The sequence below is a fragment of the Sinocyclocheilus grahami genome, unplaced genomic scaffold, assembly GCF_001515645.1.
Source record: "Sinocyclocheilus grahami isolate Dianchi unplaced genomic scaffold, SAMN03320097.WGS_v1.1 scaffold320.1, whole genome shotgun sequence".
Lineage (NCBI taxonomy): Eukaryota > Metazoa > Chordata > Actinopteri > Cypriniformes > Cyprinidae > Sinocyclocheilus > Sinocyclocheilus grahami.
In genome coordinates, this window is record NW_015505499.1 from 959,324 (window position 1) to 976,234 (window position 16,911).

The 16,911-nt window shown below is 35.5% G+C and overlaps 1 protein-coding gene across 1 annotated transcript; it reads right to left on the reverse strand.

Annotated features, from left to right (window-relative positions):
• Nucleotides 1-715: 715 nt before the first annotated feature.
• Nucleotides 716-10,369, reverse strand: LOC107602163 (calcitonin gene-related peptide type 1 receptor-like). Its single transcript, XM_016294588.1, has 12 exons — nt 10,284-10,369; nt 8,917-9,070; nt 8,142-8,255; nt 7,172-7,284; nt 6,973-7,064; nt 6,754-6,880; nt 5,936-6,089; nt 5,790-5,850; nt 5,473-5,539; nt 4,961-5,179; nt 2,753-2,794; nt 716-1,251 (listed from the first exon to the last, which is right to left on the reverse strand). Exons 1-12 carry the CDS (start codon nt 10,347-10,349, stop codon nt 1,033-1,035), a joined length of 1,428 nt encoding a protein of 475 aa, XP_016150074.1. The 5' UTR covers nt 10,350-10,369; the 3' UTR covers nt 716-1,032.
• Nucleotides 10,370-16,911: the final 6,542 nt, after the last annotated feature.

Sequence of the window (16,911 nt, forward strand, 5' to 3'; positions counted from 1 at the left end):
TATCTCAGACACTCCAAGCATGTTAGGAAAAGCTGCAGAGTAACACTCTAGGTAGTGGGTTATTGTAATTTATTTCACAAAAGCCATGTATTAAAAGAAAAGTACATGACTAAACACCGCAAGAAATATGAAATCAAAAACACTGAAAATGTGGCATGTGTAGTATAAATTTAACTGTGAAAAACTAAGTATAAAAGTTGAGAAATATATCTTAAATAAAGTGGTGAGCTTGTTTTCGTACTATAAGGCTTCACACTGAGTTCTTATTAAACCTAGAAATGTTACATCAATTATGGTCCAATCTCCAGTGTCATTTTTAGGGGTCCCTAAAGCACGTGTTTATTAATTATTATATGTGTGATTTTAGTCAAATAACGGCTTTACTTTGAACCCTTCCAATAAATAGCATTATAGCGACCAAAATTGAGTATAATAAAAAATACAAAATCTTTAATCTTCCATTTAGTTCTTGTCCAGATGAACAAATACAACAATTGTATATATTGGCTATAATACTGTCTTCACAGGAAAATAACAGAATTACATTAAAATAGTTACTAAATGAATATTATAAAAGAAAAAGCGGCACTGGCTTTTGGGCACTTTTCAGTTTTTTTATCTTTCAACATACATATAGTTTTGTTTTGTTTTGTTTATTAGTAAAAATATAAATTTCTCATTAGTGTGGTCATGATTTGGATTAGATATATAATTATTTTTTTTATTACAGGGACAAATATAAGACAAAGAAGTGCATTACAGATGAAATCTGAAAAAATAACTGAATATTGATTCAACTGCGCACAGCCGTCGAGCAAACTAAAATACTGCAAAGTACAAAGACAGGGCCAGTAATGCTTATATTTGTCCATTTAACATTAAATGAAGGTAGAAAACTGTTTTTCAGTGTAAATTCTAGGAGAAATGCCTTTTCTCCACCCTTCAGAGAGAATGAGCAGTGAATTATGGGTAAAACGGTCCAATTCAGCCGTGTTGAAGAAAACTGTTTTTTTTTTTTTTTTTTAAGTGGCATCAGGCAAAGGGATTCTCCGGCTTTAAGGTGCAGTTGTCAATGTCATGGCAGTTTTTGCCATTCAAGTGTTCTGTGTGGCCGTCGATGCTGTAACAGCCCTGGACCTCCGTAATGGAGGACGCCGTGTACGATGCAGACCTCAGAGCATCAGATTGTATGATGGCGCTTCCAAACTGTATGCGGTACTGATTCCAGTGCCTTCTCAAAACTGCTTGGACCTGAGGAAGATATGGACAGATGGTCTACTCAGTCAACAGAAATCACTTATCACGCAGCATGAATAATCCATTATCTTCTTGGTTTGAGCCTTTAACAATTCACCTTTTCCAAAAAACAAACAAACAAAAAAAAACACCTCCCTTTTGCAGAGGCTGTAATGATCATAAATCATAAGATTTATTTAATAGTAATAGTTCATTATTTAGTTAACTTTTTTTGTTTTAGCTAGGTAGGCCAAGGTAACATTTCTCATTTAGTTTAACTTGTTACTAAAATTGTCTAAAACTGAAATAAAAAATAAATAAAAACAACATAGACATTTAAAATATAATAACAAGAATAAGAATCAGAATAAGAATTACAAACACTACAAAATTAATAAAACCTTAACTGAAATGAAAATGAAAGTATATTTCAAAATCTTCATAAACATCTATAATAGTATTTCAATGATACTAAAATAACACTGGTCGTATTTTTGCATATTTAAAAATATTAAATATAATTACTATACAATTCCTTTTTTATTTATTTTTTCTGGTACACAAACCAAGCGGTAATTTAGCCTACTTAATTTGTTTATTGATGACAAATTAAAGGTGCTGTATGTAAGTTTTTGACTCTACTAAAGCATAAAAATACCATAATATGTTTGCAGATATTTAAGAAACATGCTAAGTTAACATACTTGTTTATCTGAAAAACAACGCTACATTCAGTTATTCTCCTTTGAAAATGTGCGTTCCGAGCCGGAATGTCGGTCTCTGTTTTGGTTTGTGAAACCCACCCACTGCCAGTTTACCCAATTGTATTTCGGCACCCTGGGTTGCCAGTTGGCGTATTTAATTTCATTCATCGTCAAGTGCGCTTGTTCCTGTTGGTGTCGTCATTCTGGCAACCTGCGTGTGCGTCAAGTCTGAGGAGGAGGGACAGGGTGAAAAAAACCCCTCCAATATTTTGAATTTGGACTGCAATACCTAGTTCAACCACTCTGTGTCAATCCTACATACAGCACCTTTAAGTTTGGCATCAGAGCTAAAATAGCACTGCAACGAAATTCAAACCATATATCAAAATATTGATTGTCACATGTACCGTCTTATATATTCGATATAGATTTTCCTTATACAGTTTGAAAGTGAATAGCAAACTCTCTTCCAGCTGACACATACAGTATATCGTCATTCTGACCAGCCATCCATTTAAGCGGCTGTATTAACTGCTGGACCGGTGATAATATTCATAATAGCTTCTGCATGCCTTATTACCACAGTGCCTCTAAAACAGCTCAACGCAAAAATAAAATTATTTGGACAGGTTCCCTCTGAGTCAGGCATTCGTATTGGTACATATGGACATCTGCCAATGTTTTTAGGATTTAAACAGCCAGTACAAAATCTCCATATCTGAGCTTTGCTTTCAAGGAAAAGGATGTTGCACAATCCATAATTCCTTGCAGATAAACAGGAAATGTTTCATTTCAGCTGGGTAAACACTTACCTCTCCGTTGAAAAAGCAGAAGATTGTGGCCACCAACAGTCCCTTAAAAATAAAATCAGAAATGCACGTCAGCAACAAATCCGCATAAACTGCTGTCTTGCACTGCCAAACTATAATCTCCTATATCGCAAGCTCTTCACTAATCATTTCTAGGATGGTGTTGAGTACTGTTCTCCCTTGTGTTTTGACACATTTTGCCAGAGTGAGCGCTCTTGATGTGCACAGAGAGTCATCTGGGATGACAAGCTTGTTTTGTTGCATTATTCATTGTGCCGATTCAGCTAGGTCTAGCAGTACCAGCTGTCCGAGGCTTCTCACTTTGCTGCAAATGGTTATTTTCTTGCTGCTGAACACCTACCCATCTCAATATAAATGTTCAGGAGTCAGACTTTTATGAGGCAAGTGACCTGATCCTAACAACAGTTGCTTCTGCAAATAAATAGTTCACCCCAAAAAAAGGTTGTGGCTTTTGTTATTTTTTCAGTATAGTTCAACTGATTTGAAGAATATCTATGAATAATGACTTACACTTGAAAAGGCTCATGTGAAAACTGTTCTTTTGTTTACCACAGGACAAAAAACCCCCCCACAGCATTCCGTTTAGGAACAAAATGAGGGTGAGTAATTAACAGCAGGATTTCTAAAGTGACAAGTTTTCCCCTCTGGCTAATCTACAGAGCTGCAGGACATTGTTGTCATTTGTTTTACAAGCTTTTAAGTCACTAATGGCAAAGTAAACTTAATTATAGGCTGTTGAGCTTTTGCCAGTCAAAAAGACAAAGAGATTGGGAAATCAATAATAAATTATATTTATTATTATCTTTTAGTAATAATAAATATAACCATGGTTAAAAGCAAACACTCCACAAGTGGAAAGTACAAGTAAACATTTGGCATCGGCAAGTATTTAAAGTTAGGAACTAAAACATAATGTTGGTTTTCAATTTTGAGAATGATATTCTAACACTTTCTGATATAAGTGACGTAAACCATCAGCTAAAGAAAACGTCTTGTTCTACTGATTTTTTGCTTTAGTGGAAAATATAGCTAATTTCAGATTTTTATCTAGTAAGCCTAAAGTTTCAGAACTCCAGTGGCAACACATATAACACTTTACAAAAGTAAAGAAAATATTTGATATTTTTTCCCATTTAAATTTTTTCCCATTATGTATACTGTATAACAATTTGAGTGATGCATTATTTCTTTATCTAGTTTTGTATTTTATTAATTTTTTTTTCTTTCTTTTTCTCAGAATACGATTTTTCTCTTTGCTATTTAAAATGTAGTTCCCTTTCAGTCGGTCACTCTCGACGTCACGTCGGAGGACCGACGAAATTGGGATCTCGCTTAGAGGGACCAATCTACTTCGAGTGTAAACTAAACGAGCCAATGCACATTGGCATGCGATTATTGCATCCAGCTGCTGCTGATCACAGCGGGAGTATAAGTAGGCAGCAGATGCAGCGCATATTCGGGTTTTTGCTGGGGAGCCGAGCCGGTGACCCGGCCGCTCAGCGGTGGTACAGGAGCTGTGGCGACGGGACGTGACGTCTCCGTTCCCTCCTTCAGGGAACGAGGGTTACATACGTAACCGAGACGTTCTCTCTGTGGTTTTATGAAAATCTGTATTTTATTTTAAAGAAAATAATACCTTTATTAAGCAAAGATTAATTACATTTATCAAGTGACAGCAAATACATTTACAAAATATTTCTCTGTCACATAAATGCTGTTCTGTTGAACTCTCTTTTCATCAATCCTGGAAAAAAAAAGTATTACAAAAATTTTGAAAATGTATAATAAGATATGTTTCCTGAGCATCAAATCAGCACATATAATGAATTCTGAAGGAATATGTTATACTGAAGACTGGAGTAATGATGCTGAAAAGTCATCACAGGGGGAAAAAATACATTTTATAATATATTTGAATAGAAAGCGGTTATTTTCAGTTCTAATAATATTTCACAATATTACTGTTTTTTTTTTACTATATATTTGTTCAAATAAATGCAGCCTTGATGAGTGTAACAGACCTTTTTCAAAAACATAAACAGTGTTACTGACCCCAAATGTATGCATGTATATTTAAAAAACTGTGATATACAATATACATTTTGCATGATTAAAATTCTATTTTAGGCATTGGCAGATGGGCCCTGAACGGATCTGTAAGATGACATGGAGACTGAATTGACTGCTCACCTGATAATGCATTAGGATATGCATGATGTAGTCACAGATTTCAGCAGACATGCGTCCCCCAGGTTTGTATGGGAGGAGAACGTACTGGATGCCCAGCAGTGGAACCAGAATGAGGGTGGCTCGGACAGCTTTCATATACAGACTAGACTCTGCTTGATGCGTCACTTTCAGTTTGGTGATGATAACTCGTACAATGTTCAGCAGAAAGAACAAGTTCACCTTTAAGGACAGGCAAGATGAATGGCAAACACAAAACAAAAAGATCCCAGCTGGCTGGCAGATGTCAGAAGAGAGAGATGTAGGTATCTTCAAACTGCTTTAGGATCCTAGTGTTCTTTTTGATGTACTGATACATATAAACATTGTGCTCGGCTACTCGAAAATAAATTCAGATTGGCAAATACAAACTTCTGGATGTAATTTATGCAAAAAATACAAAAAGATTATAATTAATCTTGCACAAAAAGATGTGTTTTGGAAACAAAAAGGACAAAAACATCCAGATGTCTTACCAACAGTGCTGCACAGATAGGGCCATGAATAATGTATAGCAGAGAAGTACTTGAGCTGATCCAACAACTGCGGATTGCGAAGGAAAGGATTAGCCAAACCTTTGATATGGATCCTTAAACAGGAGTATTATTTTGTATAATAATTGCTTTACTTCACATGGATTTAGGTAAGAATCTTAAGAAAAAGGATTTGCTTTTTTTTTGTTTGAGTGTTGCTTATAGGACTACAGATTACAAAAACGAATCTCACTATGATATCCTACATTAGCAATAATAATGATAAATTTAACTTAAAGCTACAGAGCAAAAATACTCACTTGTCATTGTAGTAATAACTTCTGGCTACGGCATGTATTGTAGCAGGTATAAGAGGGAAACCTGTTATTTGAAACAGATAGAGACTGGAAGAAGTTAGATTTAGTATATGCAATTAATGCCGCAAATAAAAATAAAACAAACTCACCCCATCCAAGAAGGTAATACCACATTAAATGCTGTTTTTCAGCAAAAACTGCCACAACAATGAGTGTGTGCAAGTAAATTCCTTCACAAAGCATCCAGAAGTAGTTGCATCCAAAGGTGTACAGATGGATAAACTGTGATACTTTGCAGCTGATCTGAACAGAAGCAACATGGACATTTAATAATGATTTGCACAGCAGATTGGTGACATGCTGTAATGCTTTTAAAATGATCAAAGAAAAATGAAAATACTGGCATTATTTATTCACCCTTTTGTTCCATAACTGGTTAGTCTACATTGTATGGCAATAGATGCAAAATTATTACTCAAATATGTCCCCTTTTGATTTTTTTGAAAAAAATAAAATAATTATTGTATGGAAGCTTTCTATTGCCACAGGATTAAAAAAAATAAAGTATTTACTCATTTTTATCACAATTCTGACTTTTCCCCTCAAAATTCTGAGTTTTTATTTTCCGATTCTGAATTAGAATTGTCTGAATTGTGAGATTCTCAATTCATAAACTCACAATTTCCCCCCTTATTCCATGATGGAAACAAAAAACTGAATTGCAATATTGTAAACTTGGGAGTTGCGAAAAAAAGTCAAAATTGCCAGTTTAAAACTTGCAGTTCTAAGAGAAAAAAGTCAGAATTGTAAGCTCGCAATTACCAGTTCATAACTAGCAATTGCAAGATATAAACTCACAGTTCTGTGAAAAAAAGTCTGAATTGTGAACTCGCTGTTGCAAAGAAAAAGGCAATAAATAAACGGGTGAGTAAAAAATGACAAGTTACTGTCAATACACGCTACTTACTGGGTTTTCCTGAACTAGTTCTTGGTTGTTTGCCACTGCTGTTAACCAAATGATAGTGATGATGGAGTTTAATACAAAGGAAAAGAAAAGGTTTTTGTGCAGGGTAATTCTCTGGCAGCTCAAACTTCTATAGGCACAAAAAAGACAGCAAAATGAAGAGATAATTGTTATAAACCATTAAAACTTGAATACAGTAGTGAAAGAGACATTTGCACTTACTTGAAATGAAAGAATATGCCTAGCGAGATGAACAAAGATGTTAAAGAGAGCCCATGACCAATTAGTGCCAAGTAGAACAAATTCATTGCAGTCTGCAATCACACAAACAATATCATGAGTCATGAAGTGTTTATTCTGCAAGCCAATTCAAATGTGTGTTTATATTCATCTCAAGTGTTTATAGTGTTCGTAGTCATACCCTGCGTCCTTCAGTAGTGTGCGCAGTACATCTGGTAAAATTTGTCCATGTGCGATTACTCTCAGGATGCAAGAACCACTGCCCGCTTTCTGTACATATTTTGGTGACCATTTCTGCAAAGAAACAGAAGTAAACCCAAACGTGTTACTAAGAGAAGCATCGATATGGTGAAAGCTTCATTCGTTTGTCAACTCTTAGCAACATTTTGAGATATGGTATGTCATAATACTCCTGCCTTGTATTTATGTTGTGCTTTATTAATTAATTAAAAATTGTTATTATTATTTTTACATTAATTGTATATGTATATATATTTCTTTTTTCCCTCCTCTTGCTTTCTTCTCCATGTATTTTTTTTTCTGTTGTTTGGTTCTGTATATGTTGTAAGTGGCTAAAAAGTTTTTTTTTTCTGTAGAGAAACATAATAGCTAATGTAATATAGATATTTTTCCAAGCAATTTTTAAGATTACTTTTAAAAAGTAGCTAACTTTAATGCAAAATGTATTGAACAAAAAAATTAAATAATAAATTATAAAAAAATTAAATATATTTATATATTTTTTTCTCGTCATGTATAGTTTTTCTATTGCTGTAAAAGCCAGGTTTTGTTAAAAAAAAAAGTTTTTTAATAAAGTAGACCAAAACAATGGCTAGTGATATTTTACTGCTATGTTTCTAAGCCCTTTTTAAGATTAAAGTTAGAAAGTATTACAGTAATTAATAACTTTACTGCAACATTTATTAAACTTGGAAAATGTCTTTAATATTGAAAACATGCTCATCCTTTCACCTTACCTTACTTCAGGGCAGAAAATAAATCATATAAAAGTTTTAACAGCCATTTAGCCTATGAATTTAGCATGATTTGATAGTGAGGGATAATGGAGCAAAATAACTGACAATGATGTATGTGTATTAGGCAGATGAGTAGAAAGCACTTACACGAAACCGTATAACTTGAATATTCACCTGTAGGGTCAAAATCCTGGAAATAATCAGGGCAGTGTTGCTCAGAAGTGACGCCGGTCTCTGTGTCGTCCCAACACAACCATCCATCCCAGGTCCTGTTGCACACCGGGCCAACTAGTTATGAAAAAAATAGCCCAAAACATTTATTGGTTTCTGTGGAGACTGGGAAACTGCAACTTCCTGTTTTCATTATCACTATTCTTAGTTCTACCAGCCTGTTCCAAAACCCAGTACCCTGTGAGCTAGGTGTGCTGCATCCTATGGAAAGTGCTCCAAATCAGTCATTGTTGTGTCTTGTTTAGGATGCTAAGTAGGACGTCTACTAGGTTTTGGAACAGAGCTAATATTTTACAGCTGACCAGCCACCCAGTGGGGCCAAATGCAATCTTCCTAACAGAATGAATATGAACCACCTGAGGCTTTGTGTGTTCTTGCTGTATTAATTAGACAGGATGACAAAAACTACTGTCAACGCTGGCAATACATACTCTATGAGAGGCTTATTGAAAATCAGATCGAATTGTTATTGTTATATATTATTATTTTAGCATGACACATGTGCGTGCTTGCTGTAAAATATGAGTACAAAAGTGTTATGGCTATTTGGCTAGAATGAACTGGCTTGAAGCTGCTGTCATTTCTGTGACACCAGTTGCATCAAATCTATAATTGCAGAATGAATATCTGTAAAGTAACATGAAAATGACACATTGTCAGGATCCAGAATAATACAACTTGATCTCTGTCTTGTAAAAACTATATGTAAAGTATCTACCACTTCTGTCTTGACTGCTGTCCTTCATGATCTTCTGATAGCACTCGAACTGTGCCGTCACAATCTTGTTTCTGGTAACACCGATGTCATGGTACACATTTTGAGTAAGTTGTTGCTGACTTTTGTTTACCTCAGGACTGGCTAGAACAATGAACTACAAACAACAGACACATTAGGAAAGTAATGTCTGAGAACAGGCTGATTTCACAAACAATCATCTTAACCAAGTTTCTTTCTTCAGATGTATGAGACAGGTAAATGTAGGACAGGGGATATACAGGGGATATACAGTATATATGGGACATTAAAAAAACATGGCAAAAGTTTCCATATAGTCACATTGGATGTAAATGTAAATAAAGCACATGTAGTAGCACAAACCCCATATATTCACTTTAAAGTTGCTAAAATTCTGTACGAATCTCTTATTGCTATTTACTTAAGCAGCTGCTTTACTTACACATAATATACCATTATGAGACATTACCATCAAAGACATTACTCTATATTGTAATAGAGGATCATGTTTTTTTGTAGCCCAAAACTCTGAAATGAGTTAGCATTTTAGCACTTCTGGTTCCATCATCCTGACGTCAAAGTTGAATTGGTTAAATGTCTGAAATCAGGTCTGTGGTTAACACAAATGTAAGATATTTTCATGTTTTTTCTATGACATAAACTACATCATTAATACTCCCTTGTGATTTTTAAAGCTTTTACTTGTGTTAAAAAAGCGTTTGCTAACAGGGGGCTAAATTGAACTATTGAGGTTGTCGGGGACATTAAACATCAACCAAAGCAATTATTATTTATTATATTTATTTCAGTTAACATTTACTTTGGGTAATTAAATGTTTAATATGAGTTTAATTTTAGTTTCACTTTTAATTTTAGTTAACTATAATCCAAACAGGTAATCTCATTCACTCACTAGTTCGCTTTTACAGTCTCATTGTGCAACTCAAAACTTCAGGGGAAAAGACTGAAAGAGTTGTCGGAAGTGATGGTGACATTCATTTGTGAAGATTATCATGATGAACAAAACCGGTTTTATTGGTCACTGCAATAATCTGAAAGCCAATGAAAAAATCCTGTTGGGTTTTTGTTGATGGAACCAAGCGGCTGGCCTACAGAAATAGTATCACTGCACCACTAAACAAAGACTGAAAGAGTTGTCGGAAGTGATGGTGACATTCATTTGTGAAGATTATCATGATGAACAAAACCGGTTTTATTGGTCACTGCAATAATCTGAAAGCCTGTTGGGTTTTTGTTGATGGAACCAAGCGGCTGGCCTACAGAAATAGTATCACTGCACCACTAAACAATTTTTTTTTATAAAAAAGATGTGGCAAATAATCTTTCACCTCAGTGACAGATCCCAGCAGAAACAGACAGATCGTCCAGCCTCTAGCTGCCATCTTCTTTGGCATTTGCAATGACCCACTATCGATCTGCAAGGAAGGCAATGTCAATAAAACACTGTGCACAGTTCTAAGTGCTCTTATGCTGTTATTGACACAAACAGAAGAACTTGTCGTCTTCTCTAGCTTATTGCAAACATACACCCACACAGAAACATATGGACACACATGCACAGAATACAAATTTGTATATTTGAACTCTACTGTCTCTGATGGTTGCTTCAGTTCTTATAACACTTATCAAGCTGGAATCAGTTCACTTAAATTTAGTTTGAACCTATTCACATCAAATGCCCTGTGTCTAATGGGTAAATTAGTCCAATGACAAATCCTTAACATCCAATAATCTAAATTTTGCTCAATTATATCACTAGCAAAACCATTGTAAATACAGCTTGAATATTTACTACTCAGCCCGACGTAGAATGGTTATTTTGTGATTCTAGCCAGGTCGAGCAAACACTTTAACCTAGATTGTGCAGTTTCTTCAAATCCCAGCTCGCAAAGAATGGTTTAGTCAATGAGGGACCCTCATACGCAATAGAAAATATTGCGTAAAAAAAAAAGAGTAGCTGATGTGAAGAAACGTTCCCTGATATTACTAAATAATGTCCCTTGACTGCTCACATGGAAATTATGGCATGTCTTCAGGTCTGTTTGGACTTACGCTGTTCATATTGGGTCACACTATTGCAGGAGTATCGGAGGAAAGCAAAGGGGGGTATTGCAAATTAGAAACAGACGGTAAGAGCGAGTTGTAATGTTACCCACAATGCAGCATATCATGAAACAGCACTGGCGGATCTCAAGGACCACTGCTTGTAGCTGCGTCATTGGCTGCAGCTGAAATAATGGTGTTTACTTTTCCATTTGAGGGAATAAACATGCAGGTTAGAGCCTTTGTGAGCCACTCTGCAGGCTGGTCGTGCTGATATCTGTCCTCTACTGATATCCGCACTCTTTTATCTTCCGTTGATTGCACTACTTGAACAAACAGCAGTATTTTCCCTTGCCGATGAAACCTCTGAGTGCAATCACATGGGAGGAAACTGGATGCGTGTTATGGCCATTTTAACTGCTTGAATTTGACACAGATAAATCATCTCAGTACTCTGGGGATGAGGAGAGATGGAGCAAGTTCAGTTTGTACTTTTTTTTTTTAAATAGCCTGTTTTGCATCATAGCTGTTTTTAAGAGGTTGTGTTAAGTTTTTGAATGCAATAACATACACTGTATGTACTGTACAATCTACTTGTGGTCGACCTATATTGATTTTTTAAATTGAGAGCAGGGTGGCTGATATGAAGCCGATATAAATGATTTCACACCCTTTATTTAATAATTTTAAATTATTACACACTATTTAGTTTAATATAATATTTACTAAATTAGAAATAATTAATATGAAACATGAATTAAAAAATGGTAACACTTTATTTTAAGGTGTCCTTGTTACACGTTACTTACTATTATAATAACAAATTATGCATAATTACATGCAAGTAACTCTAAGACAAACCCTAACCCTAACCATATAGTAAGTACATGTAGTCAATTCATATTACTGTACTTGCTCCCATTTTCCATACGCCCTTGTTTTAATAAACACCTTTTAGTACACAACTTGGACATGATTTAACTAAAAAAAAGGGAAGAAATTATTAATACGTGAGAACAAATTAAGTCATCAGAGTGAATTCTTTATTTTTTATCCCCAATATTTTCCCTGTATGAGAGGCTCTGTACATAGTACTGGTGAACATGTTAAGATTCTTTAAAATTTGCCCTGATTTAATACATTTGTATTGTGGTCACTGCAGAAGTTAAATCATTCATGTGCCACATCAAGTGGAGAACAATTCAGAATGAGCAGGAAATAATCGAGGTTAAGTGCACGCATACTCCTTTGTGTAATGACCAGTCGTCTCCATCCTTACTTATCCAACAAACGGAAATCCAATAACGCTTACTTTAATAACACTTGTTAGGGCCATTATTCATAAGAAAAAATTACACACTTTCCTGCAAACAAGCAATCTGATAAATGGCTGAGCATTCCAGACTATTTCGCTTGTGTGTTACATTATTACAGTTGCAATCGATATACAAAAAGGTCACTTTGTTGGTCAGGCAATCTCCCTTTATAACTCATTGGGTAATATTTAAGATTTTGACGTGTGGTACTTAATGCAGACCATGTATCATACATTTATTGATCACGTTTGAAGTCTTATATTTATACAAAAAATAATAAAAACTAAAGTGGCACAGGACTGTGTACTGTAAAAATTCTTTACAATTCTTACAAATTGTTTTAAGTTTTGAATGAAGTTGAAGCTTGTAAACATCCTACAGTGACCAAAGGATGTTTGCTTTCTGTCCAGTTCCTCCTGAGCATTCATAATTACCTTTTCCTATTTTCAAAATAACCCCAGCTCGCTCAGAACTCCCACAATGTGATCTGCAGCGATTAGACTTATCGCTCAGCTACTCGACTCAGCAGTGGGACATATGGATGTAAACATGCCCTGCATACAATTTGTATCAATCTTGTTTCCATTAGAGATGCAAATGTAAACACTGCAACTGTGCACTCAAGATAAACACTCCTTAAAATATATTGAATTGAATTCCAAGAAAATGTTGTCAATATTTACTACTAATTTTATTCCCCAAAAAATAGCTGTTTTTGAAGAATTTCTCACAGCTCCATACACTGCTGCCAAGCTCTGAAAAGGACACCATAAAAGTAGCCCATATGAGTCATGCCCTCTATATTTCAAGTCTTTTGAAGTCATATGATAGCTAGCTACGTGTAAAAAGTGGACAAAGTTTCATATTTTGTTAAAAAAAAAAACAGAGAAAATGTTGTCAATATTTACTACTAATTTTATTCCCCAAAAAATTGCTGTTTTTGAAGAATTTCTCACAGCTCCATACACTGCTGCCAAGCTCTGAAAAGGACACCATAAAAGTAGCCCATATGAGTCATGCCCTCTATATTTCAAGTCTTTTGAAGTCATATGATAGCTAGCTGCGTGTAAAAAGTGGACAAAGTTTCATATTTTGTTTAAAAAAAAAACAGCATGCTTAAAAAAAAAAAAAAAAAGGGAAAAACTCCTGTCTAGCACCAGATATTTTATACCTAACTTGAAAGGTTTTAAAAGAGGTTTGACAAGATGTGTTATTTTAGTATTATTGATTAGTATTAGTATTAGTATTTAATAATATTTTGAATTAGCCTTTATTTTTATATTTTATCTTAAGTTTTAGTAATTTTGTTGTTTGCTTTGTTATTTGTCTGTTTTAAGTTCATATTTCCCCTTCAGTTTTAGTTCTATTAATTTTAGCAATTAAACTTTTGAATTAGCTTTTATTCTTATATATTAATTGTAATTTTAAGTTTTAGTAATTTTGTTGAATACTTTATTGTACGTATGTATGTGTATGTGTATGTATATTATTTACCCTTAATTGTTCCTTCAGTTTTAGTTCTAGCAATTTTAGTATTTAAACATATTTTATTTCAATTAGTTGCGAAGGCAATATTTTTACCATTTGAGTTTTTTTTTCTGTTATTTATATTTTATTTTATTTCAGATTAATTTTAATAGCTAAAATTATTTTGAATAGTTTCAGGTAACTGAAAAGTTTACACAAAAATTTAAATTGACATCTTCGAGCCATCCAGGATGAGTTTCTGCATCAGAACTGATTTGCAGAAATTATTTGGAGAAATTTTGGAGAGATTAAGCACTAAATCTATCATTAACATCTTAACAATTTGTTTATTACATACACAGCTTTCTGCTTCACAATACATTAATTAATTGCCTGGAGTCATGTGGATTACTTGAGGATTATTGTGATGTTTTTATTCAGCTGTTTGGACTCTCATTCTGACGGCACCCATTCACTACAGAGGATCCATTGGTGAGCAAGTGATGTAATGCTGAATATCTCCAAATCTGTTCTGACGAAGAAACAAACTCATCTATTTTTTCTTTAACACTGCTCCTAAATGCAACCCATTCTTTCTTGTAACTAGCAACCCTTATGTATTTTTGCAAAAAACAAAAACAAAATCAAATCTGGAACAAGACCACATACATGTTGTAGAAAAAACAAAAGGGCAACAGCTGTCTTTGCACCAGATATTCTCAGCTGTAACCTGCCACCTGATTTGCACATAACAGCCCAAAGCCCTCAGGTGCAGTTCACTCCTTTACACACACTAACTCCACCCCTTTGTTTTGTAAGGGCACCTCAAACAGTCCTTTCATGTGATTCCACTCTTGTGGATTTTTTTGTTGGTTGCAGCTGATGTGTATTAGCTGAACATGAAAATGAAGCCAACATTGCCTCACAGCTTGTCTTGGGCACAACCAGATGTTGAGCTTTACAAAGAGAATCATAATGAAGTCATGCAGATGCTGGAGAACACGACTGGCAATGCTGTCAGAGGGAAAGCTGCTCTGAATTGTCTTAGAAGGCCTAAGTAGGAGGGTGGATTGTAGAACAGACCATTAGAAAATGCCAAGCTTTTAATTTGTCTGATCTCTGTGCCCTTCCACACCCATACACAACTATCCATCCCACGTGTAACAATGTATATGATGGTTTTAGTTCTGCTTTATAAGCAGTAATGGCTGTGATGCCTGTAACCGGCAAATAGCTTCAGAATTTTTTAGTATGTCTTTGTTATTAGCATTAGTATATGCAATTAGCCATTTGGAATCACATTTGTGCATTAACATCCTCGTCTCTAACAGTACTGCAATGCAGTGGTTCATAGCTGGTTTTACTTTTTGATTTCAGTATTTTTGTTTTATACAAAAATAAATAAAAAATGAAATCAAACTTCAAAATGTACAATTTACAAAAATATTATCACAGTTATTACCAGATACCGGTTTTATTCATGTTGCAAGTAAACTCATATTGTGAAATATTATTCCAATTTAAAACAACTGTTATCTGTTTTAATATATTTTAAAATGTAATTTATTCCTGTGATGGCAAAGCTGAATGTTATATAAATAAATGTATATCTATCTATCTATCTATCTATCTATATAATTACTGACCCCAAAGTTTTGAACCGTACTGTATAATAGGGATGTAATGATTGACGATAAATCATGATAAAATTCCCCACAGTTAGTATTACCGTTTCATCTTTTAATTATCATTAAAACCGTATTAGATTACTGCGATTTGAACAACTCACGATAAATAAATACTGTGCAGCATAAAGCACAGTTTTAAGTAACAGTCTCACGTGCGCACAGCAGCAGATTAGTTTCGTTTTGAGTGAAAACAGGGCGGAAAAGCTGGGAGGTTTTAAAAGAGTGCTAAGGGAATTATACCAATGAATATATGAATGAATGAATTATATGAATGTACCTCTGAAGGTTCTGACTGTCTTCAGAAACGATTCGATGGCATTTTGTTTTCATCTTCGCTCCATGTAATACCTAAAGCAAGTGTTCTTAATCGCAATGCTGCTTTGTCCACAGAGGTTACGGGAAACAGCTCTAATTCTGCTTTTCCATAAGCGCCACCTGCTGTCAGCGAGTGGATTTACAGAGACTTATATTTACATTCAGCCTGTGTGCAGTTCCCCTTCAGGAATTCGAGCTGTGTTGAGATTCGCTTTGGGAACGCCCTTGCGTGACCGCGTTCTGAAGCACGTGTCAAATCAGTCCAATGGAGCAGTGAGACGTCACAAGCGGGGTGACGTAAGCACCAGAAAGTATAAAAGCGCATCCAGCAGAGCGCAAACCAGCTTCTGCTCTTCAGTAGCGCTCTGTGTATGTGTCTGTCTATTTACTGTTGTCTGTCCGCACAAGCATACTGTATATAAAAAACAATCATGAAAAAGTCTATGGCGAGCGAACGGCATTACAAACGCGGGTCATCCCCACACTAGTGGGCCCCGAGCAGGCTCTGGTAATGAAACAAGAAGTAGATACTCTCTTGAGGAAGGGGGCCATAGAACGTGTTCCTCCTCTCGAGAGAGCATCCGGGTTCTACAGCCGTTACTTCATCGTTCCGAAGAAGGATGGGGGTTGCGTCCGATCTTAGATCTCCGTCTTCTGAACCGCGCTATCAAACGGCTTCGGTTCAAGATGCTCACTATCAAGTAGATAGAAGTGTCGGTCAAGTTGCTCAAGCTCAAGACTATCTTTCTCCTCGCTATTTCCTCACTGAAAAGGATCGGGGATCTTCAGGCACTCTCTGTTTCAAACTCCAGGCATGGTTAAGGCATTCCTTTACCCGAGGGCCGGGTATGTTCCTAAGGTGCCCACTTCTTCACCAGGGCCCATAGTACTTCAGGCATTCTGTCTTCCTCCATTCCAGGAAGTTGGCAAGAAAGGCTTAATCTGCTCTGTCCAGTTCGAGCACTGGACGCTTACGCACACAGAGCTGCCCCGTGGCGTAAGGCAGATCAGCTTTTGTTTGTTTGCTTTGGTCCGCCAAGGAAGGGATCTCCGGCGACCAAGCAGACTATGAGTAGGTGGGTAGTCGAGGCTATCTCACTAGCTTACGAGTCCTCTGGCCTCCCGTC

Coding starts and splice junctions, on each gene's coding strand:
- LOC107602163 (XM_016294588.1), bottom strand. CDS start 10,349: ATGCCAAAGAAGATGGCAGCTAGAGGCTGGACGATCTGTCTGTTTCTG. Junction 7,065..7,171: donor ACACTACTGAAGGACGCAGG/GTATGACTACGA, acceptor GTGTGATTGCAG/ACTGCAATGAATTTGTTCTA. Junction 1,252..2,752: donor TCTGCTTTTTCAACGGAGAG/GTAAGTGTTTAC, acceptor TATCTTCCTCAG/GTCCAAGCAGTTTTGAGAAG.